Source organism: Bos indicus x Bos taurus, chromosome 8 (assembly GCF_003369695.1).
Source record: "Bos indicus x Bos taurus breed Angus x Brahman F1 hybrid chromosome 8, Bos_hybrid_MaternalHap_v2.0, whole genome shotgun sequence".
NCBI lineage: Eukaryota > Metazoa > Chordata > Mammalia > Artiodactyla > Bovidae > Bos > Bos indicus x Bos taurus.
The window spans coordinates 59,124,709-59,138,934 of NC_040083.1; the positions used below are offsets into that span (position 1 = coordinate 59,124,709).

Below are 14,226 nucleotides of genomic sequence, written 5' to 3' on the forward strand. Positions count from 1 at the left end.
TGATTGGACTGAGATTTCTCTCCCATCTTTTCCCAAGGCACCATAGCTTTTCTACCTCTACCCCGTCAGGGTCTATTAGGCCAGGTTCCTTTACACACCATGGTGCAGCACACAGCCCCAAAATTCAGCATTCACCCTGCACACATTTCTGATGCTCTGGCACATAGGACTTGCCTAGTCATCCTCATTTTACATATCAGAGTGCTGAAACTCAGAGGAGCTAAAATCATCAATAGAACCTGTATAAGAATCCAGATCTACATTTGAAGTTCAGCTTTCATGGCAGAACCTTCCCCATCACGCCACCCCATTATATTAAAAGAGCTAGACCAGACCCTAAGAATCATGGGGGTCTCCCCTAAACCTCCTGGCCTCACACCTTTTCCCTGGGAAAGGGCAGAGTCCCAGCTCCAGTTAGGTCCTCCCATCCCCATTCCCATGCTGTCCCCAACAGAATAAGTAAGGCTTAGTTCAAGTTTCCAAACAAGAGTTTATTCTTTTTTTTTTCTTAAAAAAAAAAAAAAAAAAAGTACCAGGTGCGATTTTTTTCCTGGGTTGTTTTTTTTTTCAAGTTTCAGCAAATGTTTGTTCCCCTCAGCCCAGCCCCAGGCATCAGAGCTAAGGCTGGGTCAGAGTCTAGACTGGGGAATAGGGTAGTTGGTAACTACATGACTGAGTTTGAGGGGTGCCCCTCACCCCAACTGAGGTAGGTGGGTCAGAATCTGGCCAGGAAGGAGGAGGCACCCTAGTCCTTGGCCCTGACTCTGTACCCTGAACACCTTCCTCAGTCAGGACCCCAAAGCAAAGAGACACAGGCAGAAGAAGGAGAGGGACAACCGGAGTCTGGAGTCCTAGATGTGTGCACAACTGCATGCACACACTCTCTCTCACATACATACCACACACACAACACACACACACACAAACATACACACACACAAGTTGGCTTTCAGGAGGGGTGAGGTCAGGGAAGTGAAAGGCATTGGGATGGACAGGGGAAGCTGAGCCTTTGGCTGGTGACTCAGTTCTTCTGGGATAACTTCTCTGCTCTCAGCTGAGGGAGAATACTTCTCCCACAGCCCCCACATCAGCCTCTTCAACTCCTGAGGTTGGAGCAATATCTGAGAGTGGGAAAGGAGGGGGGGCAATGCCAATTATCAGGTTTGGGAGGTTACCAAGGCAATCCAATTTGAATAAATTATAAATTAAAAATAAATAAAATAATAAATGGCCCCTGCCCAGGACAGGGAGGCAATGCTGGCATGACTTGCCTGGGAACTTAGGACAACCTTGGGGTAGCTCCAGTTCCTCCCCACCGTCGCAGCCAGCCTGGGAAATCCCAAGGGTGGGGCCGACACGTGGAGGACCCAGAACAGGGCAGAGTGTGGTAAGGTCAGAAGCTTTAAACACCCAAACGGTCAATTTGGGCATGAGCATGTCGAGGGCTTTAATTCAAGCCTGAAGGTCTCTCGCCACCTCTCCAGGTATTCACTCTGTCCAAGATGGAGCAGGATGGGCAGGTCCTTGGCCCAGAGGGGTTCAGGGCATTGACAGTCAGGGCAAAGGTGAGTAACGTGGATTGTGAGGGGCCTCGGTCACAGCCTGCAGTTCGTAGGGGAGCCCTGTGTCCAGTTCCAGGCTCCGGCGGGAAAAAAGCAGGCGGATGTCGCCATGCAGGCTTAAGCGGCCTGAGCGGGAGCTCCGGAACCTGGGGGAGGACAGGGTGATCAAAGTAAGACTCCAGACTGATAAGAAGCGAGGGGAGATCCTATTCAGGAAGGACATACCTGGGTTGTGGAAAAGATACCTAGGCCTCCTGCCCAGTGGCCCCGGGGCCCTGTCCTCACCTGAGGTGCAATAAGTAGCAGAGGAGGCGGCGGGTGGGGCCAGCATTCCCCTCCTCACCCACAGGCACCAAAAAGAGGCGGTGGCGCAGGAAGGTCATATGGGCAGCAGGCATGTCCGAAAAGTCAAAGGTCACGAGGAACATCTTCACCACAGTCTGGTTGGGGTTAAATAAGGTCTGGGGACAGCACAGGCAAGGTTGGTAGGGTCGAGGGGATGATTTCCACTCCCCACTCCCAGTCCCCCTCGGGGAAAACTCACCACTTGGATGGTGCCCACCTTGGGCACGCTGTAACCCTTCCTCCCCAGGGGACTCAGGTCCACGACGCCCTGGGAAGGCCAAGGAGTTATCAGTCAAGTAGGGTGTGGGAGATCCCAGACCACTCATCCATCTCCACCATCTCTCATTCTGGGACTTGGCCCCTGCCCCATACAAGAGCTCTCTCCCACTAGGCCCTGACTCTTAGGTAAAAACATCTCAAGAATCCCTCCAGAGGAGTTCAGCCACTGCTCTCCACCTGAGTGCCTTTTCCCAATAAAGTCTTTTGCATTGTTAATTGAAAAAAAAAAAAGAATACCTCCTGCTTCTAACCCCTCATGCCCTTTGGGTTGAGGTCAGGTCATACCAGGAAGGGAGCCGGGGCATTTTGTTCAGAAACATCAAAGAAGGTGACAGTGACGGGCAGCGTGACATGCTGAGGGCAGTAGGATCCACTAGCTCCAATCTCTGCTGTGAAGCCCTCAATGCGGCCGGACGGTGCGAAGCGTCCTCGCAGCAATGATTCCTGGGGTTAGGGTAGGGAAACATGTGAGAAAGATGCTATCTGTTTTCCTTATCTATCCAAGCCACATGCTACCATCCCTTCCTGCAAGACCCACCAATCAAGGAATCCAAAGGGAACTACCTCAAAGTTGCCCAACAGGGTACGGCTGACAGCAGGGGTAGGAACAGGGGAGGCACTGGGAGGGCTCAGCAGGCCTGGTCCCTTCCGGAGGCTTCGAAGGGAGCTCCTGGTAGGGGAGAGGACGCACGAGTGGGCTGGTTGACTTGAGATGTTCTGGGATGTTTGCTATTGTCCTTTGGCCCCACCTAAGGCCCCTTCCCTGAGGTCCCCTTGCCTGGGGTTGGAAAGAGAATTACAGACTTCTGCCCCATTTTCAGGGAGAAGCAGGGCACTTACAGCTTCAGGCGACGGGCACCTTTCAGCCTCCGCCCCATGGGATTACAGTCTGTTGGGTCCTGTGGAGAGGAAAGATTAGGTAAGGACACTAGATAGAAGCCAGGCTCATCACAAGCTCTCATAGGAACATACCTCAAGCCATCACCTTTCCTCACACAGATATCCACGTAAGAGCAGACTACTTCCTCTCCTGGCTTACCAGCACAGGCTCCTTGGGCCCAGGCAGCAGGTGGCTCCAGAAGGGTGTGGCTTTGGCATCAGAACTGTTGGCAGCAGGAGGGTGGCCCAGGGTTCCCCGGCGCCTCCGAGGGGCTGGCCCCTCATCCTCAGAGCTGACATCCAGGGCTTCTCCAGCAGGAAGCAGCCTTCGCTTGGTGGGGCAGGGGCCTGGAGGTCCGGGGCCAGGGGGTGTGTGCTCGGGGCTGCACCCATTGGCAGTGCCAGGGGACTCCCTAGGCCAGGGGCTGCCCCCATTGCCCACCCCAGACACTAGGCTCTTACCCCCTATTTGTGCAAGACTGTGCAAATCAGTGTCAAGTGTGTGCAGCTGGCCTGGAGGGGCTGGCCCCAGGGACGACCCCAGGGACCCCTGTCCCCTTGGATCTGGGGAAGCCCAGTCTCTGGTGTGCAAAGTACTGCAGGAAGCATTTGATGGGGGCAAGGGGGAACTTCGGGCCCCCGAAGTCCAAGGTGAGGTGGAGCTACCTCCTTGTTCCACAACACAGAGGCCGTGATGGCAGAAATGTTGGCTGGCCACGCCCAGTTTCAGCCCCAGTCCCTCTGGGCCCAAGAGCCCCACAGTAGGTGGCTCTTCAGGGGACAGTCCCTCTCTGGCCCCTAGTCCGGGGCCTCTCTTCAGCTCCCTGGGACCCTCGGTAGGTGGGGCTGGCCATTTCAGGGCCCTAGGAGGCTCAGAGGCACCAGCTGGAGGGGAAAAGATGGATACCTGGTAGACCCCGGGGGATGTCGCCCCCCCCGCTGGGCTGTAGCCCATGAGCAGGCCACCCTGGCGGGCCCCCTGCCTGACTGCAGGCTGCGAAGGGCCAGCCTCTGGCTCTGAGGATGGAGACGTCTCCGCCTGCACGTGGCGCATGAAGCCCCGCCTTCGGTCAGGGGGGACCCCCCCCACAGCCTTTATGCTGGGCTTGGGCTGGGGGGCCTGGGGACATCTGTGCAAGAGAAGAGAAGAAAAGATGGTGAGAGGAATCCATGAATCGTCTCCCTCCCAGATGAAATTCAGATCCTCCCCTGGACTGGAGAGGTGACCTTGTGAGGTTCCAGGGGGGTGAAGATAACTAAATGCCCCAGATGGATTGATGGAATACAGAGGACACGCTCAAGGCTGCTGAACAGGTGACCCATTTCGCTCAGGTTTCTAACTGAATCTGTTCCCCCTCCCTCTCTCTGGCACTCACCCCGATGAAGAGGCCTTAAGCCTAGCTGTGTGTTCTCTCTTCCTGGCTGATGTCTTGCTCTCCTAGCTTGCAGTCTGGTCCATGCCTGCTGCACTGGCAAGGTGACTGCCACCATTCCGTGCAGCTCCTAGGCTCAGCTGGACCCTGAGGAAAGAAAAATGGGATAAGCCTGGCATAAGCCAGGATCTCTGGAGCCAGTGGGAGGGCTGCGCTCACAGAGTATACCCCAGGACATCCTCCTCCAGTTTATAGAGGACATACTCCTTCACAGTACCCCTGCAGAGACGGAAGCAGTAGTCTTGGGATCCAGGGCCCAGAGGGCAGAACTGGGTTGTACAAAGAGTCACAGAGTGGCAGGTCTTAGCTCATTGTAATAGGATGTGACAAGTAAGTTGAGGGAGGAAAACTACTTGTCAGGGCCACCAGCTGGGGGACTCCTGCCCTAAATGAGATGGGGGATGAGAAACCCCAAGATCCAAAAGACCATGACAACTGAAAGGTGGCCAAGGCAAGAATTCAACTCTCCTAGTCAAGGCCACTGAGTTACCCAACTCCTTCCCATCTACCTATCTCTAAAGGAACAAATGCCACTCCATAATTCTCAGGGCAGAGGTCTTATAAAAATATCCCCCCCCAATCAGGGCTCCTTGGAAGTACAAACCTCAGGCTAGCTCAAAGTGGGTCTTTCAGAGTTAAACTCCCAATTGTCCCCAGCAGTCTGTCCCTTTAACAGGAAGCAACAAATCTAACCAAAAACAAGTCTAGAGGGGGCAGGGTGTGGAGGAAGCACTGCTAGAAGACACTCTCCAGGGCCTGCCCCTCCCCCAGGCTCTGCAAACTAGAGATAAGGCAGTGACAGCCAGACAGCTGGAGTGCCTCGCTACTCCTCCCCAACACATCCAACACCCCAAAACTCAAACCACTGCTTTTCTGCCTGGGTACAAGATGGTCTTCACTAACTCGTCCACCCTCAGGAGCCCATATTGGGTGAGGGGATGTCAAATCAAAGGCTCTCTTCCTTCACGGGAGAAAACACTGCACGCAGGATCAAACTTATGCTTTGGTCAGTCGCCTTTGCTGACTGCTATCCACAAAACACTTTCCTTTTCAGGGGGGAATGTCCCCCTATGCCTATCCAAGTCTTACCCTTCCTCCTTGGCTAGGCCAAATGCCATCCTCTCCATAAAACTTCCTCTGGCTGTCCTGGACCATAAATATTTGTCTCTTCTGAGACTTCACTTACGGCAGTGTCACTGTCTCCTGTAATCCTGCGACAGTTTTGCTTGCTCTTGTAGGTAAGACTGACTATGGGGTTCTTGAAGATAGGTTTTACTTGAATCCTCTGCCTGACTCCAGGCATGGGGTAGGCACATAGCAGGGCTCAGAAAAGTAGAATACAAGCCCCAGAGATCTGGGCAGCGGAGAGTGCAGAGAAGAACTCCCAACATGAGAGAAGCAGGGAGATTAATTGTATGAGGAGAATCAGTGACAACAGAAACGGGGGCGGGAGGCAGGGAAAAAGGGAAGCTTTGCATCTAGGGACTGAAAAGCTTTCCTACACCAAGTTCCCATCACTGCACCCTACACTATCCTGTTTCACCAAGTTCTCATTAGAACTAGAAGCCCTAAGAAAATTCTGGTTCCCTGTGGTGGGTGGGGTGTCTGGAAAGGGCAGGATGCCAATGGCAGCATTGTCAGAGGGTACAACCTGTACTCAACTCTTCCCTCCTTGCCTCTACCCACCCTGTACAGATTCAGGAAAGGCCTTTTCCTTAGCACTCCCACCCCTAGGTCATCCCAGTTGACCTCTTCAGCCCTTGCCCTGGGGAAGCATCATGATGACAAGATGCCCTACTTGACCCCAGCATGACTGGCATCTGCTCATTACCCCAGAGCCCTCTCAGTTCCTGCCCTGTCAATGAAAAGCTCTAAGACTCACTTCTCTGCCACCCAGCCAGTCTGGCTCTAGTCCATGGCTTCAAGCTGACTCATGGGGCAGGACATGGGGAGGGGGAGGGGCAGGATAGGCCAAATCTCACTCTGGGAAGGGGTGGGCAGCAGCTGGCATCAAACAGCTGTGCCAAGCTGTGGCTGGCAAGGACTACAGCTCCCAACATGCCAAGGGAGCAAGGCCAGAAAAAACAACAAGTCCCATAATACCATGGGGTCTGTACCTTCAGACACCTGCTAGGCCTGAGAGGTGGGATAGGTGGGTGTTGAGCTCCCAGACTTACCTTCCCTTTCCCTTCAGTATTAAAGATATCCATTTCTACCCTGATCAAGGAAGGTGGCAAGAAGAATTCTTCATGTGCTTTCCACATTCACCCAGTTCAGAAAGAACTGCTACCAGCTGCTCTACATTTTGTCCCCCAGGCGTCTGCACAAACTAGGGAGGCCATTCCCAAGGACCACTACTGTGGGTAGGTAGGTTACCCTGTGCTATTTCACCAAACACCTTGCCTCTGGCCTAGAGCCCTCCACCCTTCCTGGAGAGGAAGCAAATCTTAGCACCTCCTCCAAAATGAGCCCAGGAGACTCACCCCAGCACCCGGGCTCTAGGACTCCTTGTTCTGACCGATCCCCCACCTCCTATTTAGCCTCCCAGGTCCTGCCTCACCTTTCTCCTCCTCACAACCTGGGACAGGCCCCATTCCCTACTGGAGCTTCGGAGATTTGCTATTTCCCCCTACCACAAACTCACCCCGTTCCCAAATTGGCTCCGCCGCGGCGCCGCTGCTCCGGGCCCTTCCGTCCAGTCCCAGTCCCTCCCCTCGAATGCCCGGTCCTCCCCGCCTCGGGCCCCCAACCCAGACAAAGGGTGGCTCAGGCTGAGTCCCGCTCTGCTAGGTTCTTCTCTGTCAGTTTCGTGTGCAACACTAGCGGGCCCTGGCGCCCGCAGCCCCCAAGCCGCTGCCGCGCCCCTCCCCGCGACTGTCCCTCCCCGTGGCCGCCCCGGCTCCGCGAAGCCGACTCCGCTGCCCCTCTGACTCACAGGCCATTTCCTACCAGCTGATGGGGCAGCCCGCCCCGCCCAGCTCCCCTCACACCCCCGCTGCCGCCTTAGAGGCCGCCACGCCCCCCTCAAGCTACGCCCCCATCTCAGCGACCATACTCATTGGCCTAAAGGAGGCCAGCCTCCACACGACCTCACGTGTGAGGCACGCCCCCTTCAAAAGATGCCTGTCCATTGGCCCATAAGGGGGCAGGCCTACCTAGGGTTGCCCCGCCCTTTTTAACCCCACAACTGCCTCTCAGCCTCTCTCAGCCCTGCCTTTTAACCCTTTCAAAGACGTCGGCCTCCCACTTCTCACCGCGCCCTTCCTCTTCAGAGGAAGGTTAATAGGACGGCCTAGGGCGTTCATAGACAAAGTTCGACAATCCCCAAAGTCAGCTTGCTCTTCCAACACTAGATTCCAAATATACCCACTCCCATCATCTCTCTGTGCCTTGCAAACCAGAGACCACAGGGCTGTTGAAGCTCAGGAAGCTTCCTTCGTGCCAGGATAAAAGGGTCTTGAAGTGGGATCTCATCTCCTTCCATTGAGAAATGGCATTCTTCCTTCTTTTTCTCTATATTGATGTTGTTTTGCCTACATTAGAGGGCTTCAAGGGCTCCTGAGATAGGGATACATTTTAATTCAGGAACCTAGACATCATTATGTCTTTAAACTTTCATTTTGAGATCAAACTGCTTCAGTCTTTCTGCCAGCACTCTTTCTATTCATAAGCCCTTGTTCAAGGAGGCAGAGCACCCAGGAAAGTGGGATCAGAAGGCTTCTGCCCAGAGTAGGGGGAAATATGCCCAACTCTTGTGACAGAGCTCACCCCCATGACTCACAACTCCCTCGAAACTCCCCACCCTCCTCCTGAGTCACTGGGCCCCAAGCCCAGCTTAGACCCAACCAAATTAAGTGGCAGCAGAACCAGCATTCCTAATTCTTATTCTCTTATTACTGTAGCTCGCTAGGCTCCTCTGTCCATTGGATTCTCCAGGCAAGAATACTGGCGTGGATTGCCATGCTCTCCTCCAGGGTATCTTCCTGACCCAGGGATCGAACCTGCATCTCTTACGTCTTTCCTGCATCAGCAGGCAGGTTCTTTACCACTAGCGCCACCTGGCAAGCCCTATTCTTTAAATGACCAGGATGGAAACCTTTGCAAGGATTAGACATTAAGACACTTTTTAGAGGGGCTGATCTATGGGCAAGCTAAGAAAAGAAACAGTCTTGTCTACTTTTCCCTCTGCACTTGTGAAGTCAGACAATTTGGAACTTAAGAGGTTGCTAAGACTGGGGTCTTCCATAGAAAAAAGAGGCAAACACCAGAGCCAAAAAAGGGAAGACCCAAACTGAGGCCCTGGAGAACTGGCATCAGGCAGGGCATGCTCCCTGGCCGTACCTTTGGAAGAGCGAAGTGAATTCTTTTGTAGTTCAGAAGGCACCAAAGCCCCAAGGTCCTTGTTTCTACCTTGCCTGTAGTGCAGGCCCTAAGGGCCCTGAAGTTGTCACTGGACAGTAGAATGAGGCTCTCCTCCCCTACTTCCTCCCTGTGCCCTAGACTTAGGAAGGACAAACCTGTAACAATTCCTCTAGCTTCCTTTCTCTTCACCTCAGACCAGGGGGGAAACCATGAAAAAGAAGTTGCCATGGACTGACTTCCTTGCTGGTTCCCTAATGCTAAGGAACAGGATTTAGGGAATTTTCAACACCCTGAACAAAGCTGCAGAGTACCAATCTAAGAGCCTACCTTAGTAAAAGCTTACTGGGAAGACAGGTAGACATACAACACTGTAGGAAAGAAATAATCCCTTGGTGACCCCACCTTGTTTTAACTAACTGCCAAGACCATAGGCCCAGACCTTAGTCATCTGCAGAAGCCTAGGGACAGTAGTTCAGGGGGAAGGATCAAAGACATTCTAGGCCTCATTGTGCTCTGGGAGAGCAAGCAGCGTTGTACAATCAAGAGGCTTTACCTAGCTGCCCTAAATTCTTACTCTGCTTTATTATTTTCATAGCAGTTATCACCAGCTGGCACTTCTCTTCAGCTCTTTCCCCCTCCCTCTCTTTTCTCTCCCCCTGCAGCCACACACACATTTCTTTCTCCCTGGGTTAGGATACAAGCTCCATGAGAGCTGCAACTCTGTTGTATTCATGCTAGTCCTCCCAGAATCAGTATCAGCGCCTGGCACATAATAGGTGCTCAATAAATGTTGGCTCAAAGAAACATTGACCCCTGGGCTGAGTGAAGAGTATTCAGAAGCTGCTACTGCTGCTAAGTCGCTTCAGTCGTGTCCAACTCTGTGCGACCCCATAGAGGGCAGCCCACCAGGCTCCGCCGTCCCTGGGATTCTCCAGGCAAGAACACTGGAGTGGGTTGCCATTTTCTTCTCCAATGCATGGAAGTGAAAAGTGAAAGTGAAGTCGCTCAGTCGTGTCCGACTCTTAGCGACCCCATGGACTGCAGCCTACCAGGCTCCTCCGTCTATGGGATTTTCCAGGCAAGAGTACTGGAGTGGGGTGCCATCAGAAGACCTGGGTCCTAATGCCTGGTCTTTCACTATGAGACCTGGAGAAAATATCAGTCTCTTCTTTCTTAATTTCCAAATCTGTAAAATGAGTTTGTATAAACAATTACCACTGAGGCCTCTAGAACTCTGACCTTATACTGCTATCATCCTAATGGCTATTGTTCACTCTTAACCATTTTCTGAGGATGGGTCCAAGCATCTGGATGCTCTGCTGCTTGTATGGAAGCAGAAAGTCTATATACTCCAGCCCCTGCATAGCAAACCAATGCCCTTTCTCTTCAAGCCCCACCCACTCAAACAAATGCCTCAATCTTGAGGAAACTGGAGTGAGTCCACCCTAAGCCCGCCTCTCTGAGAGACAATCTGGGAAGCTGTGTTGCCATAGTAATCAGCTCCTCCTCAAAAGGCTTCAGCCTGCCCTTCTTTACCCCACCCTACCCCTCGGCTTTGTCTGGCTTAGGCACCCCCTCCCTCCCCAGCCAGTCTCTCAGCCAGAGGAGACTGGCTTGGGGCCCCTTTCAGCAACACTGTCACTCTCATTCAGCCACTGTGTGGAAAGCAGGCTTTCTCACCCTCTTGCAGCCTGCCCAGGGGCAAAAAGAACTCTGGCACTACATCAAGTCGCCTCAGGGAATCAGAGACTAGGCCCTAGTCTGGTTCAGATAGTCAGATTCCAAGCCAGGAGGGTGGGGAGCCATTCCCTGTCCCTCCCCCAGTGGAGACTGGAACCTCCCTTCCCAGTTCAGCCAACAATACTGGCTCACCTCTCAAAGCATGCTTCGCAGACCCTCAGCATTTCTCACCATTCCCTCTCCCACAGAAGCCCAGAATTTTTGAGGGAATTAGGGTTCCCTACCCAGGAAAAGGAAAAGTGTGCAGAAATCAGTTTGTGGCAAGTGGTAAAAATGTATCTACCACTCACTTGGGGAGCTGCAGGGAGAGACCTTGGTAGTAGTGAGGGTGAGGTCTGGGCCTTGCTGCTGGTTACCTAGGTCTCTGGCCAATGAGTACAAAGTCTGGGGCAGGGCACAGCTCCTAGACAGGCAAGGACCAGGCCAGGCCCCAGGCGAGGAAGGAAGTGGGAAATGAGCACACCCAGAGCTTAAGGGCAGGGCAAAGTGGGGGAGGAGGGGAAAGGCAGGGACTAAGGCAAGCTTCTAAGAGGAACAGGAACTACAGTGAGGGGCTACCAGAACCTAAGGGGGGAAGGGTCTCCAGGGACACCAGCTAAGGGAAAAATATCCCAGTCTCATCCAGACAGATACAGTCACACAAGCTCTAGTAGCAAGTGGGGCCTGCATACTCTCTGAGTGCTCAGGCCTGAAGGTGGAGTTAGGAGCTGAGGAGCCAGGAACACTGCAGACTGGCTTCTTCATCCCAGTAATCCCATCACCCTCATCCCTGAGACACAGTACAAAAACCTTTTCCTGGAATCTCTACAAAGCCTCCAGACTTTGTCAAGGCACTAAGGGTTCTTCCCTCCTCAGCTGGGGCCTGCAACCCCTTCCCCTCACATAGTGCCCACAGCCCCCATACCTTCTTCCTCCACACAGTCCCTCCCACACTCTGGACCACTAGCCCGTCTCCATCACACAGCGCCCCCTCCACTTTCCCCTAAAGCGCTTTCATATCCCCTCCCCCTCAAGTATCATCTCCAACCCTTCACTTCACCTCACCCCTTCACATTGTACTTCCCAGCCTCACAAAGCACTCCCGCCCTTCCCCCACAAGGGGTACCGGAGAATGCACCTCTTAGCCCAAACATTGAGCCCCTCCCTCCTCCCCCAGCTGTTTTACTCCATCCCCACCCCAGCATTTCTCCAGATCTTTTCCTTCCCTGACGTGATCCTCCCGCCTCATGTTTACCCAAGCGCACCCCCGTACTAGTCCATTCTTCCACGCTCACCCGCCCCACACCTGTAGTTCCGTGAGTCCCGTTGCAACTGGGGAGGTAGTGGATTGGAGCAGTTACATAGCTGCCCTAGCTGCAGCCTCGGCCTGCAAACCTCGCCCCTTTGGTCCGAGCCCCGCCCCCGCAACGACACGACCCACCCTCTCCGTTGTCCCACCTCCCACCTTCCCCTGGCTCGTCCCCTTTCCTAGTTTCTTTAATTCCTGGGGCTCCTCCCCTGTAATTCAGATCCTGCCCCTTTCTGGCTCCGCCCCTTCTCGTCTTCTTGGCGTCTCCACATTGAACCTCTGCTGGTCTTTCGTCCCACCCCGGTCCCCGCTCCACCCTTGATCCCCGCCCCCTTCTGGTCTTTGCCTTTCACTAGGATCCGCCCCCTCGGATTCCAGGCTGGCAGAACCTGTGCCAGGCTCGCTTCCACTGCTAGCCCCCTCCCATCTCGGAGCCTCTCCTCCCCCCACCCCTTCTCTGGCTGGCCTCACCCCGGCGCTCGCGCTGCAGTCCGGAACCGCTGGTTTTGATTGGCGGCGGTGGCCCCAGTGGATGGCGGAGGAGTCAAAGTGATGGCTGCAGGTCGCCTGAGGGCCCACCCCGGACACGTGCGGCTTCTGTGATGACAGGTCTAAAGGGGCGGGGCCTCATCCCGCAGTGTGCAGCCTGGGCTGACCAGATCCGGCCGGAGATGGGGAGCCAGAACCTGCGCCAAAGCGCTAGCTTGTGGGCGCCCGAACCTGGTTGGAGCCCTCCCAGGCTTTCGAGCTGGTGTGAGCTGCCTGCGGAACTTGAGCCTCTTAGTGAAGGCGTCTGGGTTAGCGCGCGTATTTGCCCTAATAGGGGAGGTCTGTAGGGTTTGCAAAGTAGTGCAAAGAACTTCAGAATTCTGTGAAAATGCGGGAATCTGGTTGGCGGGGGTCTCAAGTCTGTGAGGAGGAGCAGTTTCTGTAGCCTACGGTGTGCAGGAGACAGGCAGTAAGAGTTAGGTCTGTAGCTGTGGAGGTAGGTCAGCGAGAAGTTTGTGAATTTTATGAGCCAAAGTAGAGCCTTTGCTTTGTATAAGTGTCGACTGAACTATGTGACTGTTACACACGTTCTGTAATTTCATTAGCGCCTGAGTCTTCAACTTCCCGGGAGCCCCACGAGTTCCCAAGATATGTCCAGGGGAGGGCGATGCTTACGAGCTACCGGTAGATGGCAGCCCAGGTCCCTTGCAGAGCTGAGTGGCTCTGAGCTCAGAGCCTAGTAAGCTTCTCGATGGAGCCGGAGGTATTGATGGCTGTGTGATGGACTGGACCTGGTAAAGTTATCTCGAAGTCTCAGATTCTTTAGATCTCTGTGACTTCTTTCTGTGAGTAGTTAACAAGCGGCTTTACTAAACACCAATGGTGCGCTAGGCAAAATGAAAAAAGAAAAAGAAAAAAATGTTCTGCTCTTACGGAACTACTCAGATTGTCTAATACTTCTATAATGCTCAGTTCAGTCTCTCAGTCGTGTCCAACTCTTGGCGACCGCATGAATCGCAGCACTCCAGGCCTCCCTGTCCATCACCAACTCCTGGAGTTCACCCAAACTCATGTGCATGAGTCGATGATGCCATCCAGCCATCTCATCCTCTGTCGTCCCCTTATAGAGGGTAAAATTGGAAGGGTTTGTGTAGTGGAAAAAGCTCAAATTTGAAGTTATTTGGTTTGGTAAGGACTCTAGACTAGCTGTATTGGGCAAATTACTTGATTACTAGCTAAATTTGGGTAAATTACTAGATTTAAAAAAACTTTTAAAAAAGGTTTTTATTATCAGGATCATTTTAAAAGTCTTTATTGAATTTGTTATAATATTATTTTTGTTTTATGTTTTTGATGTTTTGGTGGGAGGCATTGGAATCTTAGCTCCCCACCAGGGATCCAACCCACACCCCTTGCATTCAAAGGCTAACGGCAACCACTGGACCACCAGGAAAATCCCTAAAAATAAACTTTTAATTTTAGAATAATTTTAGATTTACAGAAAGTTTGTGAAGATAGTATAGAAAGTTTCTGTGTACCCCACACTCAATTCTCCACTTTGTTCTCCACAATTGTTTAATAACATCTTACATTAGTATGGTACGTATGCTATAATTAATTAACCAATATTGATATATTATATATATCAATACATGTAAATAAGTATTTAAGATACATCCTAAAGGAGATCAGTCCTGTGTGTTCATTGGAAGGACTGATGTTGAAGCTGAAACTCCAATACTTTGGGCACCTGATGTGAAGAGCTGACTCATTTGAAAAGACCCTGATGCTGGGAAAGATTGAGGGCAGGAGGAGAAGGGGACGACAGAGGATGAGGTGGTTGGATGGC

General features: G+C 52.9%; 2 protein-coding genes across 6 annotated transcripts in view; one reads left to right on the forward strand and one right to left on the reverse strand.

Annotated features, from left to right (window-relative positions):
* Positions 1-470: 470 nt before the first annotated feature.
* FAM214B (family with sequence similarity 214 member B) lies at positions 471-12,444 on the reverse strand. 5 transcript variants are annotated; one of them, XM_027549584.1, is made up of 9 exons: positions 12,360-12,444; positions 4,442-4,585; positions 3,226-4,195; positions 3,027-3,085; positions 2,751-2,856; positions 2,472-2,630; positions 2,107-2,175; positions 1,848-2,023; positions 471-1,708 (listed from the first exon to the last, which is right to left on the reverse strand). In XM_027549584.1, the coding sequence occupies exons 3-9, from the start codon at positions 4,117-4,119 to the stop codon at positions 1,555-1,557; spliced, it is 1,617 nt and encodes a 538-aa protein (XP_027405385.1). In that variant the 5' UTR covers positions 4,120-4,195; positions 4,442-4,585; positions 12,360-12,444; the 3' UTR covers positions 471-1,554. The 5 variants fall into 5 exon arrangements, with proteins under 5 accessions (XP_027405385.1, XP_027405382.1, XP_027405384.1 ...); XM_027549581.1 differs by lacking the exon at positions 12,360-12,444 and adding an exon at positions 11,886-11,993; XM_027549583.1 differs by lacking the exon at positions 12,360-12,444 and adding an exon at positions 11,875-11,991.
* Positions 12,430-14,226, forward strand: part of UNC13B (unc-13 homolog B) — a 225,486-nt gene continuing 223,689 nt past the window's right edge. The window contains exon 1 of the mRNA XM_027549578.1: positions 12,430-12,497. Coding sequence (XP_027405379.1) covers positions 12,491-12,497 — 7 coding nt within the window. The 5' untranslated portion in view covers positions 12,430-12,490. The remainder of the gene's footprint in view (positions 12,498-14,226) is intronic.

Coding starts and splice junctions, on each gene's coding strand:
- FAM214B (XM_027549584.1), bottom strand. CDS start 4,119: ATGCGCCACGTGCAGGCGGAGACGTCTCCATCCTCAGAGCCAGAGGCT. Junction 2,176..2,471: donor ATGCCCCGGCTCCCTTCCTG/GTATGACCTGAC, acceptor TGGCCTTCCCAG/GGCGTCGTGGACCTGAGTCC. Junction 1,709..1,847: donor TGCTACTTATTGCACCTCAG/GTGAGGACAGGG, acceptor GTCCTCCCCCAG/GTTCCGGAGCTCCCGCTCAG.